General features: G+C 33.4%; 2 protein-coding genes and 1 long non-coding RNA gene across 4 annotated transcripts in view; 1 reads left to right on the top strand and 2 right to left on the bottom strand.

Moving 5' to 3' along the window:
- Positions 1-1665: 1665 nt before the first annotated feature.
- LOC128234679 (uncharacterized) lies at positions 1666-10880 on the bottom strand. The gene is made up of 7 exons (XM_052949082.1): positions 10737-10880; positions 7120-7632; positions 6324-6458; positions 5106-5340; positions 3457-3566; positions 2820-2956; positions 1666-2573 (listed from the first exon to the last, which is right to left on the bottom strand). Exons 1-5 carry the CDS (start codon positions 10822-10824, stop codon positions 3521-3523), a joined length of 1017 nt encoding a protein of 338 aa, XP_052805042.1. The 5' UTR covers positions 10825-10880; the 3' UTR covers positions 1666-2573; positions 2820-2956; positions 3457-3520.
- Positions 7494-21206, top strand: part of LOC128234680 (uncharacterized) — a 23286-nt gene continuing 9573 nt past the window's right edge. The window contains exons 1-2 of the long non-coding RNA XR_008260999.1: positions 7494-7634; positions 8093-8173. This is a non-coding gene — a long non-coding RNA (uncharacterized LOC128234680). The remainder of the gene's footprint in view (positions 7635-8092; positions 8174-21206) is intronic.
- Positions 11556-20763, bottom strand: LOC128234676 (uncharacterized). Of its 2 annotated transcripts, XR_008260998.1 has the most exons (7): positions 20487-20763; positions 17047-17606; positions 16468-16605; positions 15999-16297; positions 15290-15710; positions 13785-15130; positions 11556-11996 (listed from the first exon to the last, which is right to left on the bottom strand). XR_008260998.1 is itself a non-coding variant. In XM_052949079.1 (6 exons), exons 1-6 carry the CDS (start codon positions 20554-20556, stop codon positions 14409-14411), a joined length of 2193 nt encoding a protein of 730 aa, XP_052805039.1. In that variant the 5' UTR covers positions 20557-20676; the 3' UTR covers positions 11557-14408. The 2 variants fall into 2 exon arrangements, 1 of the variants encoding a protein (XP_052805039.1); XM_052949079.1 differs by having other exon boundaries at positions 11557-15130; positions 17047-17589; positions 20487-20676.

Here is a 21206-nt window from a genome sequence, read left to right as displayed (position 1 = left end):
TCATAACAAATGGCATTGTATTTGCAACTTTTAAATTACAAATGACATTGTATTTGCTACTTTTTATAACAAATGACATTATTTTTGCATGCTTTATATAACAAATGACATTGTATTTGCATGCTTTTTATAACACATGACATTGTATTTGCTACCTTTTAAACAAATGGCATTGTATTTGCTACATTTTATAAACATAGGACCATTGCATTTAAATGATTTTTTGTGACAAATGACATTGTATTAACATGCTTTTTTATAACAAATGACATTGTATTTGCTACTTTTTATAACAAATGACATTGCATTTACATGTTAAGTATTACAAATGACATTGCATTGGCACTCTTTTCATAACAAATGACATTGTATTCGCATGTTATGTATTACAAATGACATTGTATTTGCATGCTTTTTTTAACAAATGGCATTGTATTTGCATGTTTTTGTTATTAAAAATGACATTGTATTTACATGCTTTTTTATAACAATGACATTGTATTTGTTACTTTTTTATAACAAATGACATTGTATTTGCTACATTTTAATAGCAATATTAGTGACATTGTATTTGCATGTTATGTATTACAAATTACATTGTATTTACATGCTTTTTATAACAAATGACATTGTATTTGTTACTTTTTTTTTATAACAAATGACATTGTATTTGCTACATTTTTATAACAATATTAGTGACATTGTATTTGCATGTTATGTATTACAAATTACATTGTATTTTCATGCATTTTTATAACAAATGACATTGTATTTGCAACTTCATAACAAATGACATTGTATTTGCAACTTTTAAATTACAAATGACATTGTATTTGCTACTTTTTATAACAAATGACATTATTTTTGCATGCTTTATATAACAAATGACATTGTATTTGCATGCTTTTTATAACACATGACATTGTATTTGCTACTTTTTAAACAAATGACATTGTATTTGCTACATTTTATAAACATAGGACCATTGCATTTAAATGATTTTTTGTGACAAATGACATTGTATTAACATGCTTTTTTATAACAAATGACATTGTATTTGCTACTTTTTATAACAAATGACATTGTATATGCTACTTTTTATAACAAATGACATTGCATTTACATGTTAAGTATTACAAATGACATTGTATTGGCACTCTTTTCATAACAAATGACATTGTATTCGCATGTTATGTATTACAAATGACATTGTATTTGCATGCTTTTTTTAACAAATGGCATTGTATTTGCCTGTTTTTGTTATTAAAAATGACATGTATTTACATGCTTTTTTATAACAATGACATTGTATTTGTTACTTTTTTATAACAAATGACATTGTATTTGCTACATTTTAATAGCAATATTAGTGACATTGTATTTGCATGTTATGTATTACAAATTACATTGTATTTACATGCTTTTTATAACAAATGACATTGTATTTGTTACTTTTTTTATAACAAATGACATTGTATTTGCTACATTTTTATAACAATATTAGTGACATTGTATTTGCATGTTATGTATTACAAATTACATTGTATTTACATGCTTTTTTATAACAAATGACATTGTAGTTGTTACTTTTTTTATAACAAATGACATTGTATTTGCTACATTTTAATAGCAATATTAGTGACATTGTATTTGCATGTTATGTATTACAAATTACATTGTATTTACATGCTTTTTATAAAAAATGACATTGTATTTGTTACTTTTTTATAACAAATGACATTGTATTTGCTACATTTTAATAGCAATATTAGTGACATTGTATTTGCATGTTATGTATTACAAATTACATTGTATTTACATGCTTTTTATAACAAATGACATTGTATTTGTTACTTTTTTTATAACAAATGCCATTGTATTTGCTACATTTTAATAGCAATATTAGTGGCATTGTATTTGCATGTTATGTATTACAAATTATATTGTATTTACATGCTTTTATAACAAATGACATTGTATTTGTTACTTTTTTATAACAAAAGACATTGTATTTGCTACATTTTTATAACAATATTAGTGACATTGTAAGACTTTTAAGAGTAATCGTATGGCTCAGTGAATATTGAAATATATATTTCACGTGTAAACTGCATGACATTGTGAGTTGGTTTTTAATCTGCTAATAAACTCGTTTAAATGTTGGTGGTGTATCGTATCGGAACAATATCTTTAACTTAATTGGAAGACAAAACAAATGATGATTGAACAAATAAATGGTATTCATTTTGATGTGTATGACAAAACAAGAAATTGTTTGCCCCATGTTATCAACGGTTGTATCGTACTATTGCTTTTTTGAAATGATACGTCTGTGCAATAATTTAACTAATTACAATGATAAGTTGTATATATCATTTTAAACTTGTCTTTCAATTCATTTTAATTTGTTACACTGACATAATATTGAACTGAAATTCTTAATATGTTTGTAAGAAATCTTGAAACTAACAATTCTCCACACAATTATCAATCTGAAGCTTGGGTTCCTGCTGGCTCCCTGCTGTCAACAGGATTGACATTCTCGACTCGTTCGGAGGCCTCCATTGCTGCCACTATAAAATACATTGTATCGTACTCGTATTAAACCATATAAAAACTACACAAACACAGGAATTGAAGTGAAATGGGGTTACTGGTTCCTTTTTTTGGGGGCAAAAGATCCTGTGGAGAATAAAGTAAAATAAAGTCGGGAGAATATGTTCCATGAAATAAACATATTAAAATCAAGACTGTTTATTACATTAGTATCAAAACGATAAAAAAAAATAATTATATCTTAAGCCAGTAATAAATATTACCTTTATGAATGTTATCTAAAAGTACGGCGATGTTTCCATCTTTGTCCCTCAATAAACCATCATCGGCAGTGACGTTGATGCAAGTCGAAACTGATGGATAAGCTGAATTCTGAGACACTGGTGCTTCTGTTCCATTTCTTAAATAAAGAAAAATATCACAGTAAATTAATTAGGTCTCGTCAATTTAATTCTATGTTTAGCGTTATCTCGCCCAAAGTTCTTAAGCGTTTCAAGCTCAAGTGGCTTATTTAATTACGCAAAATTTCTTCATTAATCTTGTACTAACTATTATTATGTGTTGTCTTTCCTGCCCGGTAGGTAGATTTTCAAATTGGATCATGACGTTAAACAAGGACTCAATTTGGTACGGCCTAATCAGAAAGGTATTTTTCATTGCAGAAATCCATTCTGTCATATCTTGAGACTCATATGTAATAGGAACAGACTAATCGTACTTGGTTCAATGAGCCTGTTGATAGAGCGGAACGCCTTAAATGCGGAAGGATGGTAGGACTTTTAGAGTATTTTATATAATAAATCTAAACAGCGAGTATAGGGCTTAACACAAACATTTAAACAAAACGATCAGTATAAGGTAACAATTAACATTGTATAACTCTATTTTATATCCTCATACTTAGTGTTGTTGTTCGATAAAGTATTCCCTTCGTCTGTTTCATTTAAAGGTACCGTTTCTTCGCCTAATTCCATTGATGCAGCGGATCCATTTTGTCCACGGTTATGTAACTGAAAAAAGTCACATAAAGAAGAGTTTGAGTCACATAATTAGTGTGAAAAGAAACGTCAGTTATTGCTCAGGTCCTTTGTAGTAGATGGGACACTGAGTTTAACCAAATTTAGGAATAAATAGCCCTTGTCTGTGTACTGGTAATATATAAACAAGAGGGCCAGGAAGGCCCTATGTCGCTCACCTCAGTAAAACTTTGTGCTATAGACTTGTTGATAATTAAAGGGCAATAACAGGGATTTGGCTTCTCTGATGTATGAAAATGTTACCTCTAGAGTGTTAACAAGGCATTTTCATAATTGGGCTCTGTGACCTAGTTTTTAACCCTAGATGACCCATATTCGAACTGAAGCTAGAAATTGACCCATAATCGAACTTGAGCTAGTAATCATCAAAATAACCTTTCTGACAAATTTCCAGAATTTTTGGGCCGAAAAAGGTTACATCGAGAGTGCTGAGAAGGTATTTCCATATTTGTGCTTTGTTACCTAGTTAACCCTAGATGACTCATATTCGAACTTGAGCTAGAAATTATCAAAACAACCTTTCTGACAAATTTCCTGGATATTTGGGTTAAAAATGTTACATCGAGAGTGTTAACAAGTTTTTTTTTCATATTTGGGCTCTGTGACCTAGTTTTTGACCCCAGATGACCCATAAACGAACTTGAGTTAAAAATCATGAAATCAACCTTTTTGACAAATTTCCAGGATATTTGGGTTAAAAATGTTACATCGAGAGTGTTAACAAGGTATTTAAATATTTGGGCTCTGTGACCTAGTTTTTAACGCCAGACGACCCATATTCAAACTTGAGCTAGAAATCATAAAAACAATTTTTCTGACAAATTTCCAGGATATTTGGGCTGAAAATGTTACATCTAGAGTGTTAACAAGGTATTTAAATATTTGGGCTCTGTGACCTAGTTTTGAACCCCAGACGACCCATATTCAAACTTGAGATAGAAATCATGAAAACAATTTTTCTGACAAATTTCCGGGGTATTTGGGCTGAAAATGTTACACCTAGAGTGTTAACAAGGTATTTCCATAATTGGGCTCTGTGACCTAGTTTTTGACCCCAGATGACCAATATTCGAACTTGAGCTAGAAATCATCAAAACAACCTTTCTGACAAATTTGCAGGATAATTGGCTGAAAATGTTACCTCTTGAGTATTAACAAGGTTTTTTTTCATATATGAGCTTTGTGACTTAGTTTTTGACCCCCCCCCCCCATCAGGATATTTGTGCTGAAAGTGTCACCTTTAGAGTGTTAACAAGGTTTTTTTTTCCATATTTGGGTGCTGGAACCTAGTCGTTGACCCATCTTCGAACACGTCCGAGTTGTTTCTGGGACGTGATGATTGTAGCAAAAATGTGACCCCTAGAGTGTTAACAAACTAAGTGTGGATGGACGACGGACGACGGACAATCACCGATTCTTAAAGCTTAAAGGTGGGCTAAAAAGAGGAAAACTATTGAATGATAAACTTAAATGTAATAAATTGAAAGTACATTACTCTTCATTTGCACATACTTTTTTATCCATTGGCGTATAGTACTGCCGTTCTTCACGGAAGCTGCAATAAAAGCCGCAATCGATGCAATCGCCGCTATCGCCGAAATTATAATGACTATTATCATTATAATGACAGTTTTTGACTTGGAATCAGAACCCCCGGAACTGCCATTTTCTTGATTAATGTTTGAAGACTGCGTAGTTGATGTTGTACTTGTCGTGATTGCCTGTCTTCGCCAGAGGTCAAGGAGATCTAAAGAGGGAATATGATTATTATGATTATGTGTGTCTGTTTGACATTTGATGGTGTTAGAATGTTTGCCTTTCTTTGACAAGATCATATTGGGATATTTGTCTTTCTCTGACAAGATGATGGAAGGATCTTTGCCTTTCTCCAACAAGATGACGGCAGGAGTTTTGTCTTTCTCTGACAAGATAATGGAAGGATCTTAGCAATTCTTTGACAAGATGATGTTAGAATAGTTGTCATTCTCTAACATGATGATGAAATGATCTTTGCCTTTCTCTGACAAGATGATGTTAGAATATTTGTCTGTCTCTAACAAGATCATGGAAGGATCTTTGCCTTTCTCTAACAAGATGATGTTAGAATATTTGTCTGTCTCTAACAAGATCATGGAAGGATCTTTGCCTTTCTCTGACAAGATGATGTTAGAATATTTGTCTGTCACTAACAAGATCATGGAAGGATCTTTGCCTTTCTCTGACAAGATGATGTTAGAATATTTGTCTGTCTCTAACAAGATCATGGAAGGATCTTAGCAATTCTTTGACAAGATGATGTTAGAATAGTTGTCATTCTCTAACATGATGATGGAAGGATCTTTGTCTTTTTCTGACAAGATGATGTTAGTATATTTGCCTCTGTAGGAGAAGATGTTGGCAGGATCTTAGTATTTCGCTAACAAGAGTACGTTAGGAGTTTTACCATTGTCTTACTATATTATTTAAAACCCTTGCCTTTCTCTAATAAGGGGTTGATAGGATAATTTCTCTACTAGTATGATGTTAGGATCACTGTATTTCTGTTCTTCTAACATATAACATTAATAAAATTGATATAAAATGAGCACATATATTTTCGTAAAATAAGTCCGTGATGAGGAGTTGTTAGTATAACACGTATTGTTGATTATAGGTTATTGAATTACACACAAATGTTTGTATACATATCTAAATAATATATGTCTAATGAGTAGTATCGGTTGTACTTACATTCGCACTCCTCTTCAAAGCCTTTGTAGGTGCAGTAGTATCGCGGCCCGTCATTACAAACATTGGTGCAAGACGTGCACCCCTTTGGAATTGAGGTTTGGTAGTATTCATATTTGCGACATCTTTTGTTTGTATCTGCAAGAAATGGTACTCTTTTTAATTTCCAGGTAATGCTAATTTTTTTAGCGCGAATGGGAAGAGAACTATATAACCTTTTATAAATAACGCACCAGTCCGTTTCAGTGGTAGTATTCAGTACAGTTTAAAAGGCCATGAGCATGAGAGTATTCAGGATCACTTAAGTCAGTTCTCAATCTAAACGCATTTAACACAATATATAAAATGAAAACAAATAAAGAGTAAATATGTGTATCAACATTATACATATGATAATGCTCTTTTACAAAAGAATAGAGCATTTATAATTTTGAATCAAGCCATGCTGTTCTATGACAAAATGAGTTCAGATAGATATTGAGTGATGGTAATATGAATTATGATAATTGCGTGCATGAGGTGAAAACTTAAGTACATTAGTTTAAATATCGCGAGATTTCATGTATTACTTAAATGCAAACTGTGATATAATAGAAGAATATTCATTTGAGTTGAGTTGAGTTAAGTATTGTAAACAAATTTAATTGTACAAACGTATCTATGCAAAATGACAACATAACGATGATACCACCATGCAAATGCGTTATAAACGAGTTAAACACTCAGGTTATGTATCTAATTGTACATGAAATTGAACCGTCACATCCAAGGTAAACTGACATGATTACATCATACGTACCTTTGATAAGGCTATCATAAAGAAGTGCCTCATTTGATGCAGATATGACATGATTGACATCTGTAACAAACGGTAGCCAATCTTTATTTACGACTTCCCCAAATATAATTGCATACATTTTAATCTCCGTGTCCCGAAAACCATTCGTTATATCCAAATTTGTTTGTCCAATTATCATAAATATTTCGGCCATGTCTGGTGTATAGCGTCTAGAATTAGCTTTTGGAAAGCATTCTAAAAGATTTGCATTCAGCTGTTCCGCAGAAACCTCGCGACCAATCCCAGCAGGTTTTAAAGACAGCAGGATATCTCTGATATCATCCATGTTATCAGATCTCTTTTCTATAAACAATTTCTCCAGGTTCAACGAATTAACCCTAAAGATATATATTTTGCTTCCATCTGGTAACCACTCGGCAAAACGAATGAGCCAATCACGTTCGTGGGCAAATTGACTCTCTGCTATGGCCGGCCACTGGATACAGTAGTGTGCCTGATGTGCGCTTTCTGCATCTGTAAGTTAAATACCTTTATAACATGTGTAAAAACGTTAATACTCGTATATGCAAAATATCTAGAAATATCAATGATTAGTAGTCCTGTAAGCTGGTACATTTAAAAAAATATATACAGGGATGTTTGCATAAAATTAAAGAAATATACAAAAATATAACAAAAGTGATTCCAAATGTGTTAATAAACGAAGAAATGGTTGTTTTAATTTATCAATCATTATTGTAACGATTTTTTGCAAATTTGTGAAAAGTGTTTCAAAAGGATGAAGGTAATGAATAATGCAACGTCTTGGTTATTATTAATCCGAATAGATTCGAGCTTATTGATCAGGGCTGGTATTTAATGTTGACTTTGGTCTAAGAAGGATACATCCAATCAGATGTTGTGTAATAAAAGACGGACATATACAATGAATGATGTAATACATGAATATTGAATTTAATTTAATTGCATAAAGAATACCCAGTTCGAGGAATCACGTGACATAAAGGGGTTCTCACATGGTTCATCACGGATCACAACCGATGTAAACAAACAAGTGAGTGACGTTAATTTCTAAACCATTTCTTTACAGAAAAGATATGAAAATATTTCTTAGCCTTTTAAGGTCTATGTTATTTTCTGATTCTACACGAGTTTAATATTTTAGATTTGCTTGTTGTTGTTTTTATGCAATTCTTGACCTATTTGCTATGTTTGTGATGGTGAATTTAATTTTGTATGATAAATATACCTTATTATCCATATTTTCATTCTAGATTCCAGTCAATGCATCTTGTAAACGTCAGTAAGGGGTTGTTGTGAATGTTTTCAATTGTAAGTTGAAAGGCGACTAAATAAGCGCATTAACTTATAGAAATAATTGTTTGTTTACATGTCACATCATTGGTAAACCCACACAAAAAAGAATCGCTGATTGGCTGATAGAGATAAAACACTTAAGCACCCAATACAATTGAAATATTAGAAAGAGAACAAAAAGCACAGCTAAAGATGAAGCCATACACAATTATAAAAATCATACAAAGAAAGATCTCTAAAATAAACTTTCCAAATGTATGCAAATTAATCATTTCTCAAGAATGTGTGATCTAAAACTGAGACGATATGGGTTTGTAGTACATGGAATGAGATCCATTTCGTGTTTTCCCTTCCGATACATGTATATCGATATGTTTCATTTTTTTCGTGCACGCATCTACAAATTGGTGCGTTTAGATCAAACGCATAAATACTCGAACAAAATATTTTCCTTGTCATTTTTTTAAATTCAGAAAATCATTTCCAAAAACATGACAATTAATCATATCAGGTTTAAACCATTCAAGTATTCAACGATATGAATGACCTATAATTACTCATGAATTATCTGTTTATAAAAATAACGAAATCTGGAAAACCAATGGAATATCCATATCAGCTATTTATATACGAATGTATACATGCTATCAGCTATCGAGTAATGAGCATGAGTAATGAGCATTGTATTCAGTATATGTTACTATGTGGCATATAGTTGTTATAAAGCAATGAGTAGTTGTCAATAATAAAAAATGCATTATGTCTTTATATAACCGCTGTAATTAAATGGGTAAATATTAAATGCCAAATATACTAATACACACAAAAAAAATGAACTGAACATCACCCGGGAAAACATCTTCGCCACCTAATATAAACACTTTCTACAACGTACGAAGAAATCGTTTCAACTGAGATACCAATTATCAATATTGCGTTTCTTTTCCTTTAGAAAATGCATACATGTATGCATGCAGTGTTTGTACTACTCTATTATCATAGCCCAGTAGTCTGAAATGTAATTGTCAAAATCCTATTTAGATACATTTAGAGTTCAAAGCCAAAAAAAACACTGATCGAACGAAAGATGCACAACGGTATTCGACCACAGCATATCAAAATTAAATATTTTAATTGATAAATGTTTTGGGTAACCGCCTTCGCACCGTACTAATTCCATGTTAAAGGTTTTAGAAAATCACATGAACATAGAACAGAACAGATCAAAACAGAACATTTATTATCCAGATGGCCCGGCAATCGGTTTTGCAAAGGTAGTCAATGAGAAAGTCGCAGTCGTTTTGTACGTGTATCACTGTGTTCTGTCTCCTATTGAAACGCAAGCTACTGTTCTTTACAATATGATCATGCAAGCTTGATAGTTTACAAATCCAACATTAATTAATGGAATATTTAAAATTGATACCAGTCTTTCATTGAAAATTATTATTGTGAAAATTAAGTTATCATTTATATAACGATATAAACAAAGAGCATAACCTATTTTAAAGTTGTAAACGCGCATTATGAATCGATAAATATAGCTAGTAGTGGTTTCCCCCTATTGGCGTACGTGTTTGGTCCGTGTATGCTCACTGGTTAGTTTGGAATAAACAATTGTTCATGGTCACATACCAACATATTCAGTAATAGTTAGATTTAAAAAAAAATGAACAGTATCAAAATATCTTAAATAGAATTTAATTACTTGCTTATTCAACATTTGGCACATATACATGTTTGTACTTTTTTATTATAGCATATGTACTGCACGATTTATATTTAAAATAGATTTAGGTTTTACCAAGCTACCAAGTAGTGGTTTCCCATGATGACTTACGTGTTTACTGGGTAGTTTTTTTAATAAACATTTGTGCATTGTCACATACCAAACATATTCTGCAATAGTTAGATTTAAAAATCTGAACAGTATGAACAAATAACTTTAATGGAAGTTAATTATTTAAGTTTATAGTTTTCACGCAACTAAGAGCTCCAATTAACTCATATATATATATATATTACCGTAAAAACCTACATGTAATTGAAAAGTGTGTAAAGATAAAAACCGTACAGACAAGACAATCGAAAGAAACCCAGACCTATACAAGATCATTTAAGAACAACGAAATAGTGCTTGTAACCAATGACTAAAAAGCTGTGCTTTAGTGTTCAGAAATGTAAGCAATGCATTCAACAGAAAGGTGTGTTTTTAATAAAAAAATAAAATTAAACTCAACTCCAACAATAAAACAAAACTATATGAATATTAAGCCAACTAAACAAAAGTGAAAACTTACTTGAAGCCAAACATGTTTTACTAAAAAGCACACACGAATGCACAAGAATAAACCATAGGGCAGATCCTATGGTGTGTGACTGATGCATTCTTAAGTATTCCAAAAAAGGAAGGTATAGCGTAAGCTACCCGTTTATATACTGGTACGACTAATTGCGCAGTTTCATCTAGTCTGTTTTTGATTGGTTTAAATTTGTGCACGATATTTTGAAGCAGACACGTCTGTTTAAGTAGATTACTGCATCTCTTATCACTACCATATGCATGGCAATCAGAGGTGAGTACCCTGAATTAACTTAATTAACGTATTAAATTAATGTAGGATAGTGCATGTCTTCAGTCACTAACCGTGTCAAGATAAAACGAAACTAAGGAATAATAAAATATGTCCGACAAGCAAATTGCAAATACAGATCAATTAGCGAATTCCACAAAATCAACGATGAACGTAACTTCCTCACTTCACGTCAATTAGTTTCAACAATAAAACAATGCTAGTTAGGTGGTTATCACTCTTGGAAGTTTGGCATGGACGGGGTCCAGGGACATGCAGGTCGGATACATTTTTGCGGGAACAAATTTAATACCTGATACCTCACCAATAAAATTATATCATATAATGTGTAGTCCGTTCGTAAGCCTGGTGCTTGTGGAAGTGAATAAGGAAAGTGTTTCCTCACCATGTCCCTTTTCACAAATAACGTATCCAATCTTTGTGACTGAGCTCCCATGTACATAGACGGCATTTCGTCGCTTCATATGACGAAACGATATAAAAAAAACACACTTCCAAACTGTACTTGTTTTGTTTCAGACGACATGGTTACTATTATATGACGTGTTTATTCTGCGAAGTGAAATGCGTGTCATTGACGATCAGACATCCGGTTCAATTTTACTACTATCCTTGCTTTAGAAAAGTGAAAATATGTTTCATTACATTTTACAGATAATGAATATTGTACGCACTATGCATTGAAAATAAAACAACAACAACTTAATAAAATACATTTTATTTTATAACAGTTCTAAATAAATCAAGAAAGGGTAAAAGAAAGAACATTATCCAACATCTGAATTAAAAAGCGGATGAAGAAAAAAAGATTTTGGAATACCTGTTATATACACACACAATTTCATTGTAAAAATCACACGTTATATGATGCTAGCAAAAACCTGCACATTGTAAAACATTGTTCACAAAATAATTCTTTGTTTTTGGCAACTCTGGTGTGTCTCTTGAATAAGTGCAAAAGCAATCCTGAAGACAACAATAATGTAGTTTATGTTTCATGTTAAAGCTGCACTCTCACAGATTGAACGTTTTGACAACCTTTTTATTTTTTGTCTTGGAACGAGCCATTTTTTGCGAAAACCAATGGAAACCAGTTATATAAGACTGCTGACAAAAAATTAGATCGCAGATTTTTATATTTAAGTTCAAAAATTGATGTTTTATGCATTTTCCTAAACCGTTAGTAACGGTTTAAGCCATTAAACATTAATTTTCGAACTGAAATATGAAAATCTTCGATCTGATTTTTTGTCAGCAATCTTATATCATTGGTTTGCAAGTATTTACGCAAAAATTTGCTATTTTCAAGACCAAAAATAAAAAAGTTGTAAAAAATGGTATATCTGTGAGAGTGCAGCTTTAAAGGTAGTAGTTACTGTTACCAAAACAAAAGTATTGTACTTATAGTCAAGTGTAAAACGGAGATAGTGTATGAACTCAATTTCTAAGGAAGTATGTGCAGTAACTGTTTTGTACCATGTTGTCAAGAAAGTCGTTGAATGTGTGCAGGTATGCCTATATTGAATTATCATTGTCAATTATCTGCACGCTAGCTGTTTATTGTAGGGTGTGGATACACTCAAACTTCAAAGTACCCTATTGCTTGAACACCACTTGTCATTCGGAACTCCTCGGCCATTTTATCGAAAACAACCTCGGACGTATGCCGGTACATCAGTTGAAGTAGTTCGTAATTTTTTGAATAATATCATTAATTAAATGTAGTGTTTAAGAGTTGTATGCATTGATCTTGGTTTAAATGGATTGCAAGTGAAGTGTTTTATTCCAAACATAATTAAGATTCCCAAGAGTTAAGTCATAAAGTTTAACTTCTAAATAAAATTACTACGCGATATATTTGCAGCGGACTTAAACGTACCACTTTTTAAGTATGTAAACCGTCCAAATACATCCGACGTTGTTTTCGATAAAATGGCCGAGGAGTTCCGAATGACCTCTTGTGTTATCAAATCACACTATTCATTAAAGTGACACTCTTACTCAAAATCAATACATACACATGTATAACAAAAATCAATTTTGACTGATAAACCATTAACAACTTACTAAATAATGCATAATGCATTTATGGAAAATATTAACTACTGATAGCAAGATTGTAACTGTGCTTGTAGAAAGCGCAAAAATATTAAATGATAGGTGAATGCTAAAAGATTTACTGTGGTCTACTATAATAGTCTCATTAGGTGGAAATACCGTGTTTTATGCACCGTTCTTCCAAATTAAACTAAGTATCCTTCATAAGAACCATTGTTTACGACATTTATATTGAATATTTAAACAATAGTATTAATTGTGGTAAATCTCATTTGGTAGTAAGAGTGCATCGTTAATATTTAATTCACATTTTTGTTTACATTCACTATTATTTTCATCACTAATAGTATATGTGTATTTGGTATGCTTTCCTTTTCTTGTTTTTTTAACAAGTTCTGTATGCTCTATGACTAGTGTTTAATGTATGATATGCAGGTTTGCCTCAACGCAATAAAACTTATTATCGTTAAGAATGTTATTATTGCTGCTGTTGTTGTTGAACAGTATGATCCCTCATGACCTGTTTCCGTGTATATATGCAAATTTAAGAAGTAACGAAAACAAAGATTATATGCAATATATCCAATGTGGTACAAAATACAATATTTAAAATAAGGCGGCAAAACAATTTCAAGAGATTCTTAACAGGTTATGGATGAGAGATTCGTAGTATCAAAATATTAATCTTGAACTGACCAGTAGCCAGTTGTCATTCAAGCAATCAGTTGACCTCGCCAGTTGTCATTCAAGCAATCAGTTGACCTCGCCAGTTGTCATTCAAGCAATCAGTTGACCTCGCCAAGTCTCATTCAAGCACCCAGTTGACCAAACGCAGGATCACGGATTGTTTTAAATAAATGAAAGCACATAGTTAAATTAAATAGTTGATATACAAACTTGCACAAAATGATCTCGACAACAATTGCTTCGGCGACTGATCAGTTGAGGCTAACAATTGCTTCGGCGACTAATCAATTGGCCTATATTCACTTACATCTTACGTCTGAGGTTGGAACCCAGGCTCAGAAAACTAGGTTTTAAAATGTTTCAAAAGACTTCATTTTCTAGTTAAAAAATTAAAATTTGCTTTTCTAAGTGTGTGTCACAAACTCAGACTCCAGACATTAGTGAATATGTGCCTGTCTATTACATATGTTAGTCAGGCTCACTGGTGCCAAAACATCTGACATTAATAACTACTGTGAACCAAAATATTCTACATTACTATATTAACTACAATGTGTTCTAAATTTTCTAAATCACTTAAAAGTTAAAACATACCCTCATGGTAGTAAAGACACTTTCAAAATACGTAACCAACTAACAAGTTGCTTGTACTGGAAGCTTATCTAAACATTTAACCACAGTCTCCTCTGGCGAGTCTTCTGTGTTTCGTTCATTGACTTCTTCATGCATGTCTAAACTTTTAACAGCTGTCTCCTCTGACGATTCTTCTGTGTTTTGTTCATTGACTTCATTCAGCATATCCAAACTTTTAACATCAGTCTCCTCTGACGATTCTTCTGTGTTTTGTTCATGGACTTCTTTCAGCATGGCCAATCTTTCAACATCATTCTCCTCCGTCGATTCTTCTGTATTTTGTTCATGTACTCCTTTATGCATGTGTACACGTTTAACAGAAGGCTCCTCTGTCGATTCTTCTGTGTTTTCTTCATTCACTCTTTTTGGCATGTGTACACGTTTAACAGAAGTCTCCTCCGTCGATTCTTTTGGTTTTTCTTCATTTACTCTTTTTCGCATGTGTACACGTTTAACAGAAGTCCCCTCCGTCGATTTTTCTGGTTTTTCTTCATTCACTCTTTTTCGCATGTGTACACGTTTCACAGAGGTCCCCTCCGTCGATTCTTTTGGTTTTTCTTCATTCACTCTTTTTTGCATGTGAACACGTTTAACAGAAGTATCCTCCGTCGATTCTTCTGTGTTTTGTCCATTGTCTCCCGTTTCTGTTTCTAAACCTTTATGTTGCACACATAGACTGTTGTGAATGTCACGGAACGGCTTGTCAGTCCATACGTCGTTTTCTGAATAAAATACAGTAATTCAATTATCTATTTAAATACATGTCTTACAAGGGTGACATCGCACTTGACTACAAGTAATAAAGGGTACTGAGTTGGGTATATAATTACTTTGTATTTAACGTGTTAAGGTTTTGGATAATGATACTATGTTTAACTTACCTTTATGCTTTAAATCATCGAGTGAAGAATCTTCGTCTTCACCTATTTCGTCAGACCTCTCGTTTTCTAATAAACGACGTCTTTCCTGCTCATCCTCAGAAGTTCCATTCTCACTGTCAGTGTCTTCATTGTCTTCATTTTCTTGATCCGAGTTTTTGCGCCCCTCCTTATCGTTGTGGGCAACACCTGAACCTGGTCTATGAGGAAGAGCACAATTATTCCCACCATCAGAATATTCAGATGGCGAATATTGTCTGGTGACTAGTGAGGAAGTAATGCTTCTTCGGTCAATTGATAATTGGTCTTCCGGAGGAGCAGAAGGTTGAGGGCGCATTCTTGTGGCTGGTGTTGGCTGGTTGATAGCTGAATTCTTACTTCCTAGAGTCCCTATTGAACTCCACAAGGACCTCGCAACATGTGCCTGTCATAAAACATTGGATAAGTAGATTGTTTAATAAAGATTAGAGATTGAGCGTGGATTATGTGTTCTGCCTCTCAACCAGGAAACGACCATCAGTGTAATTATTATGATCATAATCAAGCTTAATTGAATCAGTATATCATTACATGTATATTGAAAGCATTTTAAAACCAAAACCAGTTCTTAAAACTATAATAAATATTCTTCATTTAAAAGCAAAACAGGTTGGAAATATTCAATTTTAGCATTATATTGTTTATAGTTATTATAACGTAAGAAGAAACATACCACAGGTGGAATAGTCCTGCTCTGCAAAAGTCTGTTATATATTGTTGCCATAAATAAGGCAAATACAACAGCGGTTCCTATGGATAACAAGACGATAAAAGCAAAGTGTAGATCCCGCGTATAAATTTGAGTCGTCGTTTGAACAATTGTTCCAGCCATAATAATGTTTTTAAGAACGTGTGGTTTTGTAATTACTTCCACTCCAACAGTGGTTCCGAGCATAGTTAAGTCTCCAGTACTATATGATTCAATTGTTGTTTTAGATGAATCTTCTTTACTTCCAACGTCTGGTCTCCAATCTATTTTAATCAAAAACACGAATCAATTCAAGTCATTTTCTCAAACTAGAGCTTTCATGCACAATCAAAGATAAACATGGAAGTATATGGATTGGTACGTATTGCTTGCTTTTATCGCGTAAATTTCATTATAATAAGAAATGGTTAGTATGTTGAATTGAATTACTTACAAATGCAATCTCTTGTGGCATCACTATTGGTTTCGCACAAAATCCTGCCATCTTCCGTGCGTTTACAGTTCAGATCAGAGCAATATTTGCACATATTGTCGTTATAATACTGGTCGGTTTCGCATCGCATGTGTGTATCTATAAAGTAAGTATTGTGTAACTTTCTAAATCGTGATTATTAAAGTGACAATCTTAATCAAAACCAATACATGTACACATGTATAGCATACAATTTTAGTGTTGAACCATTGAGTACTTAATAAATAATGCATTTATAGAAAATATTAATTACTGATAACAAGATTGTAGCCGTGTATTTAATAGCTGAAAACGAAAGATATGTAATGATTGTTGAGTGTTTATAGATTTACTGTGATCTACTATCGTCTCATAAGGTAGATATACCGTGTTTTCTGCACCTTCCTTTCAGATTAAAAAAGTATCCTTCACAAGAACCATTGTTTTCGACATTAATTCTTCTAAAGTTTTGATATATTGAAACTTTTGTACTAATTGTTGTGAATCTTATTTGGTAGTAAGCGTGCATCTTTAAACAAATGCAAAGAAACATGTATTTACCTATTGTTAACAACTGGTACAACTCTTTCTTATTGTCCATGTCCAGAAAGTGGTCCATGTCGGTAGCAAGGGACGTCCATCCATCATCAATTAGCTTTTCATCTTTAGTCGTTACTACAAAAGTCTTGACCAAGAGATTATCCAGCTCGACTTGAAGTAAAGCCTCAGACGAAACAAGAAAAATGGCAATCTTTGGAAGACCATTATCGTACACTTTTGAGTACCATTGATCTATGGTTTTTTCAATAGCCGGAGAGGATACCAACTTCCTTGCATTTATTGTATCTAAATTCAGTTGCAGTAAGTCATCTTTATGTGAGTCGATCCAAGCTTGTTTAGTGTAGCTCAGAACGAGCTGAGTAGTTAAAACGTTGAAAAAGAAGATGTCGACGTGGCTTCCATCCGCAATATCATCAATGAAGGAAATAATCCAGTCCCTCTGTGTCGATAAGTATTCTGTAGACAACTTTGTGTTGAACCACAGAACGACATAGTTGGCGGGTTCAAGGTCGGTTGCCCTATTTCTGTTGGAAATGCTCCTTGCTGTCAAAAGAAGTAACCTACTGAATTTATTATTTTAATTAAACAATTTACTTGAGTTATAGGGACTCGCTCATGTTTTTGGAACAGAGTAGTTTTCTCGGTAATGTTTCTAAAAACACTTAATTTATCATTATTGTAATCTACAACACTAATTTGGTTTTAGTGGGGTGCGAACCCACGCCGGTAAAGTCAAGAAAAAAAGATAGCAGACGCCTAAACCACTAGGCCACAAAGTCTTACACAGCAGATATGGATATTTTGACATTTTAACACTACATTGATAACATCACGAACTCATGTCAATCAACCAATCACGCAACAACGGATCGCTGAAAGCCGTAAGTAACGCTATTAAAAATCGTGGTCATCAAAGACGATATTTGAGCAAGTATCAACATTTTCTGATGTGTTCCAGCTGTCAATATCCTAATGTTAACCATCCTAATGATAATATAATGAGTTGCCGCACTATATTTTGTTTTATTAAAAAATGTATTTTGCAAACCATGAGCGAGTCCCTTTAATACATTAATTGCACAACGTTAATAGTAGTTTTTATCCAGCCCGTTTACCCGCTGTTTCACATGTATTTTATCTAGAATTTCGCTTTAAGGGACTCTGCTCGGAAGAAACTTGTCCGATAACAAGAGGGCCATGATGGCCCTAAAACGCTCACCTAAGCAAAGGGCTACAACTATAAAGCATTAATAAAAATGTTGCAATTTAAACATTTTTACTGACGACGATGCCATGTTTTCTATTTGTAAATGACCATGCAATGAAGTGTAAAGTTTCATTGAATTTGGCCTGGTAGTTTCAGAGAGTTTTTTAAAGCAAAACAGTAAGTCGGCCATTTTGTTGTTGTTGTTGTTGTTGTTGTTGTTGTTGTTTATCAATCTCAATGCCTTGTTGTATTTTTGTAGAGGGCCATGCAATGAAGCTTCCTGTAAATATCCATTGAATTTGGCCTGGTAGTTTCAGAGGAGATGTTTTTTTAAAGCAAAACAGGAAGTCAGCCATTTTGTTGTTGTTGCTGTTGTTATTATTGTTGATCAATCGTGACCCTTGTTGTATTTTTGCAGAGGGTCACCCAAGGAAGCTGCTTGTAAAGTTTCATTGAATTTCGACTGGTAGTTTCAGAGGAGATGCTTTTTAAAGCAAAACAGGAAGTTGGCCATTTTGTTGCTGTTGTTGTTGTTGTTGATCAATCGTGACCCCTTGTTGTATTTTTGTAGAGGGTCACCCAAGGAAGCTATTTGTAAAGTTTCATTGAATTTTGACTGGTAGTTTCAGAGGAGATGCTTTTTAAAGCAAAACAGGAAGTCAGCCATTTTGTTGCTGTTGTTGTGGTTGTTGTTGATCAATCGTGACCCCTTGTTGTATTTTTGTAGAGGGTCACCCAAGGAAGCTTCCTGTAAAGTTTCATTGAATTTGGAGTGGTAGTTTCAGAAGAGATGCTTTTTAAAGCAAAACAGGAAGTCAGCCATTTTGTTGTTATTGCTGTTGTTATTGTTGTTGATCAATCGTGACCGTTGTTGTATTTTTGTAGAGGGTTACCCAAGGAAGCTTTCTGTAAAGTTTCATTGAATTTGGAGTGGTAGTTTTAGAGGAGATGCTTTTTAAAGCAAAACAGAAAGTCAGCCATTTTGTTGTTGTTGTTGTTGTTGTTCTCGATAAATTGTGAACCCTTGTTGTATTTTGTAGAGGGTCACACAAGAAAGCTTCCTGTAAAGTTTCATTGAATTTTGACTGGTAGTTTCAGAGGAGATGCTTTTCAAAGCAAAACAGGACGTCGGCCATTTTGTTGTTGTTGTTGTTGTTATAAATCAATCGTGACCCCTTGTTGTATTTTTATAGAGGGACACCCAAGGAAGCTTCCTGTAAAGTTTCATTGAATTTGCCCAGGTAGTTTCAGAAGAGATGTTTTTGAAGCAATTGTTGACAGACGGACGGACGGACGACGGACAAAGACCGATCACAATAGCTCACCTTGAGCACTTCGTGCTCTGGTGAGCTAAAAATACAAGCAATTATATTGTCAGAGTATAAAATTTCACATGGTTTCCCATCGAATAAGCTTAGTTATATGTGCCTATGTTTGGGTTACCATTACAATCTATTAATATATGCCAGTGTGACCCCTTAAAATTAAACCCTCATTGGTCATTTTTCACGTTGAAAGTTGACCCTAACGACATTTAAACGTTAAATCTTGATAAAAAAAGTTGATGAAAACCTCATGATTAAATTCAAAAGTTTACGGACTACTTTAACAGATGTACCGGGATACATCGAGATAGTTTTCTATAAAAATGGTCGAGGAGTTCCGGATTTTTAGATGCATGATAATCTTAAGGACCTGGGATTTTCAGACCGCATCCCGGTTTCAGAGACACCACTTGCTATTTTGTAAGTGTAATACCAATGTGAAGATATCGGTTTAAGACCATTTATATAAGCAGGGAAAGGAACCAGTGAGGACTGAATTGCACTTCACTTCTACATATATGTGAGAGTTCATTTTGGCGATCTTTAAGAAAGGGAGCGAGGCCGCCGGCCAAAAATACACCAGCAATGCACCATTCCGGACTAGAAATTGTTAGTATTTTCTTCATGGGCGGGGGAGGGTGGGGGGGGGGAACACTCTTACCCAAATAATTCTCGGTTATGAGGTAGGGGCGCAAGTCAAATCCTGGATCCGCCCCTGAGTTAAGTTTTCAACGTTAAAATTGATTTGTCATCCATTGAAAAATGACGCCAATGGTCAATATTTAACGGCGACGAAAACGAAATGTTACACCAGAACAACTCATAAAAATTGGAATCCCAAAATAAATCGCCATTTTTTTATTAATTACTTAGAAATTAGTAAAATGGTTTATAAAATTTAATCCTACCTTGAATTTTTAACACACCCGACGTCAAAATAATCCAAATGCAAATGGCTAAATGCACTTTCTTCTCCATCACGTTTTAAATACGTAAAAATTATCCAAAACCAGGTCTGAGTCCAGGCTCTTTGAAGGCCGGCATTGAAAAGATCGACACGTGGCATTCTTTGAGTGCTTATAGGTACAGCACTTATAGATACACGAAATATATTTGAACTCTTTGTTATGGCGGGATAAAAACATGTATAGGTAATGACAATTCGGCATTCCAACTAGATAAAAACGTAGTTTTACAACGATTGTGATACAAGCTAATACAATGTCATATTAATCACTCTCATTGGAACGATGTTTACGCGTGATTGTGGCCAGGTAATGTGTGGGAAACCGGAGTACCTGGAGGAATCCCACTTGGGCGGCTTGGCGACCACAAGGTTAGAAGTGCGCCAACCACTGAATACTAACCACTAACCGGAGAAACCGGATTTTCAAACTCAAACATTTTTTTTAAAAATAAAAAAAATCTTATAATTCCTCACTAAAAATTATAATACCGAATATGTGAAAAAATATTGTTTTGTTTTTTAAATATGCACTTTGTACTGTATAATATACTAACATGTTAGAATAATATACAGTACAAAGTGCATATTTAAAAAAATATATATATATTTATATATATATATATATATATATATATTCACATATTCGGTATTATAATTTTTA

This window comes from Mya arenaria, chromosome 5 (genome assembly GCF_026914265.1).
Source record: "Mya arenaria isolate MELC-2E11 chromosome 5, ASM2691426v1".
Classification (NCBI taxonomy): domain Eukaryota; kingdom Metazoa; phylum Mollusca; class Bivalvia; order Myida; family Myidae; genus Mya; species Mya arenaria.
This window is presented reverse-complemented; position numbering and strand designations above follow the sequence as displayed.

Bases quoted from the DNA above. Each gene is read 5' to 3' on its own strand.
- LOC128234679 (XM_052949082.1), bottom strand. From the start codon at position 10,824: ATGCATCAGTCACACACCATAGGATCTGCCCTATGGTTTATTCTTGTG. The intron at 6,459-7,119 runs GTACGTATGATG...CATTTCTTGCAG, and splicing joins TTATGATAGCCTTATCAAAG to ATACAAACAAAAGATGTCGC. The intron at 3,567-5,105 runs GTATGTGCAAAT...GACTTTTTTCAG, and splicing joins ATACGCCAATGGATAAAAAA to TTACATAACCGTGGACAAAA.
- LOC128234676 (XM_052949079.1), bottom strand. From the start codon at position 20,556: ATGGAGAAGAAAGTGCATTTAGCCATTTGCATTTGGATTATTTTGACG. The intron at 16,606-17,046 runs GTAAATACATGT...CTTACTTTATAG, and splicing joins GTACCAGTTGTTAACAATAG to ATACACACATGCGATGCGAA. The intron at 15,131-15,289 runs GTAAGTTAAACA...TATTTTATTCAG, and splicing joins CGATGATTTAAAGCATAAAG to AAAACGACGTATGGACTGAC.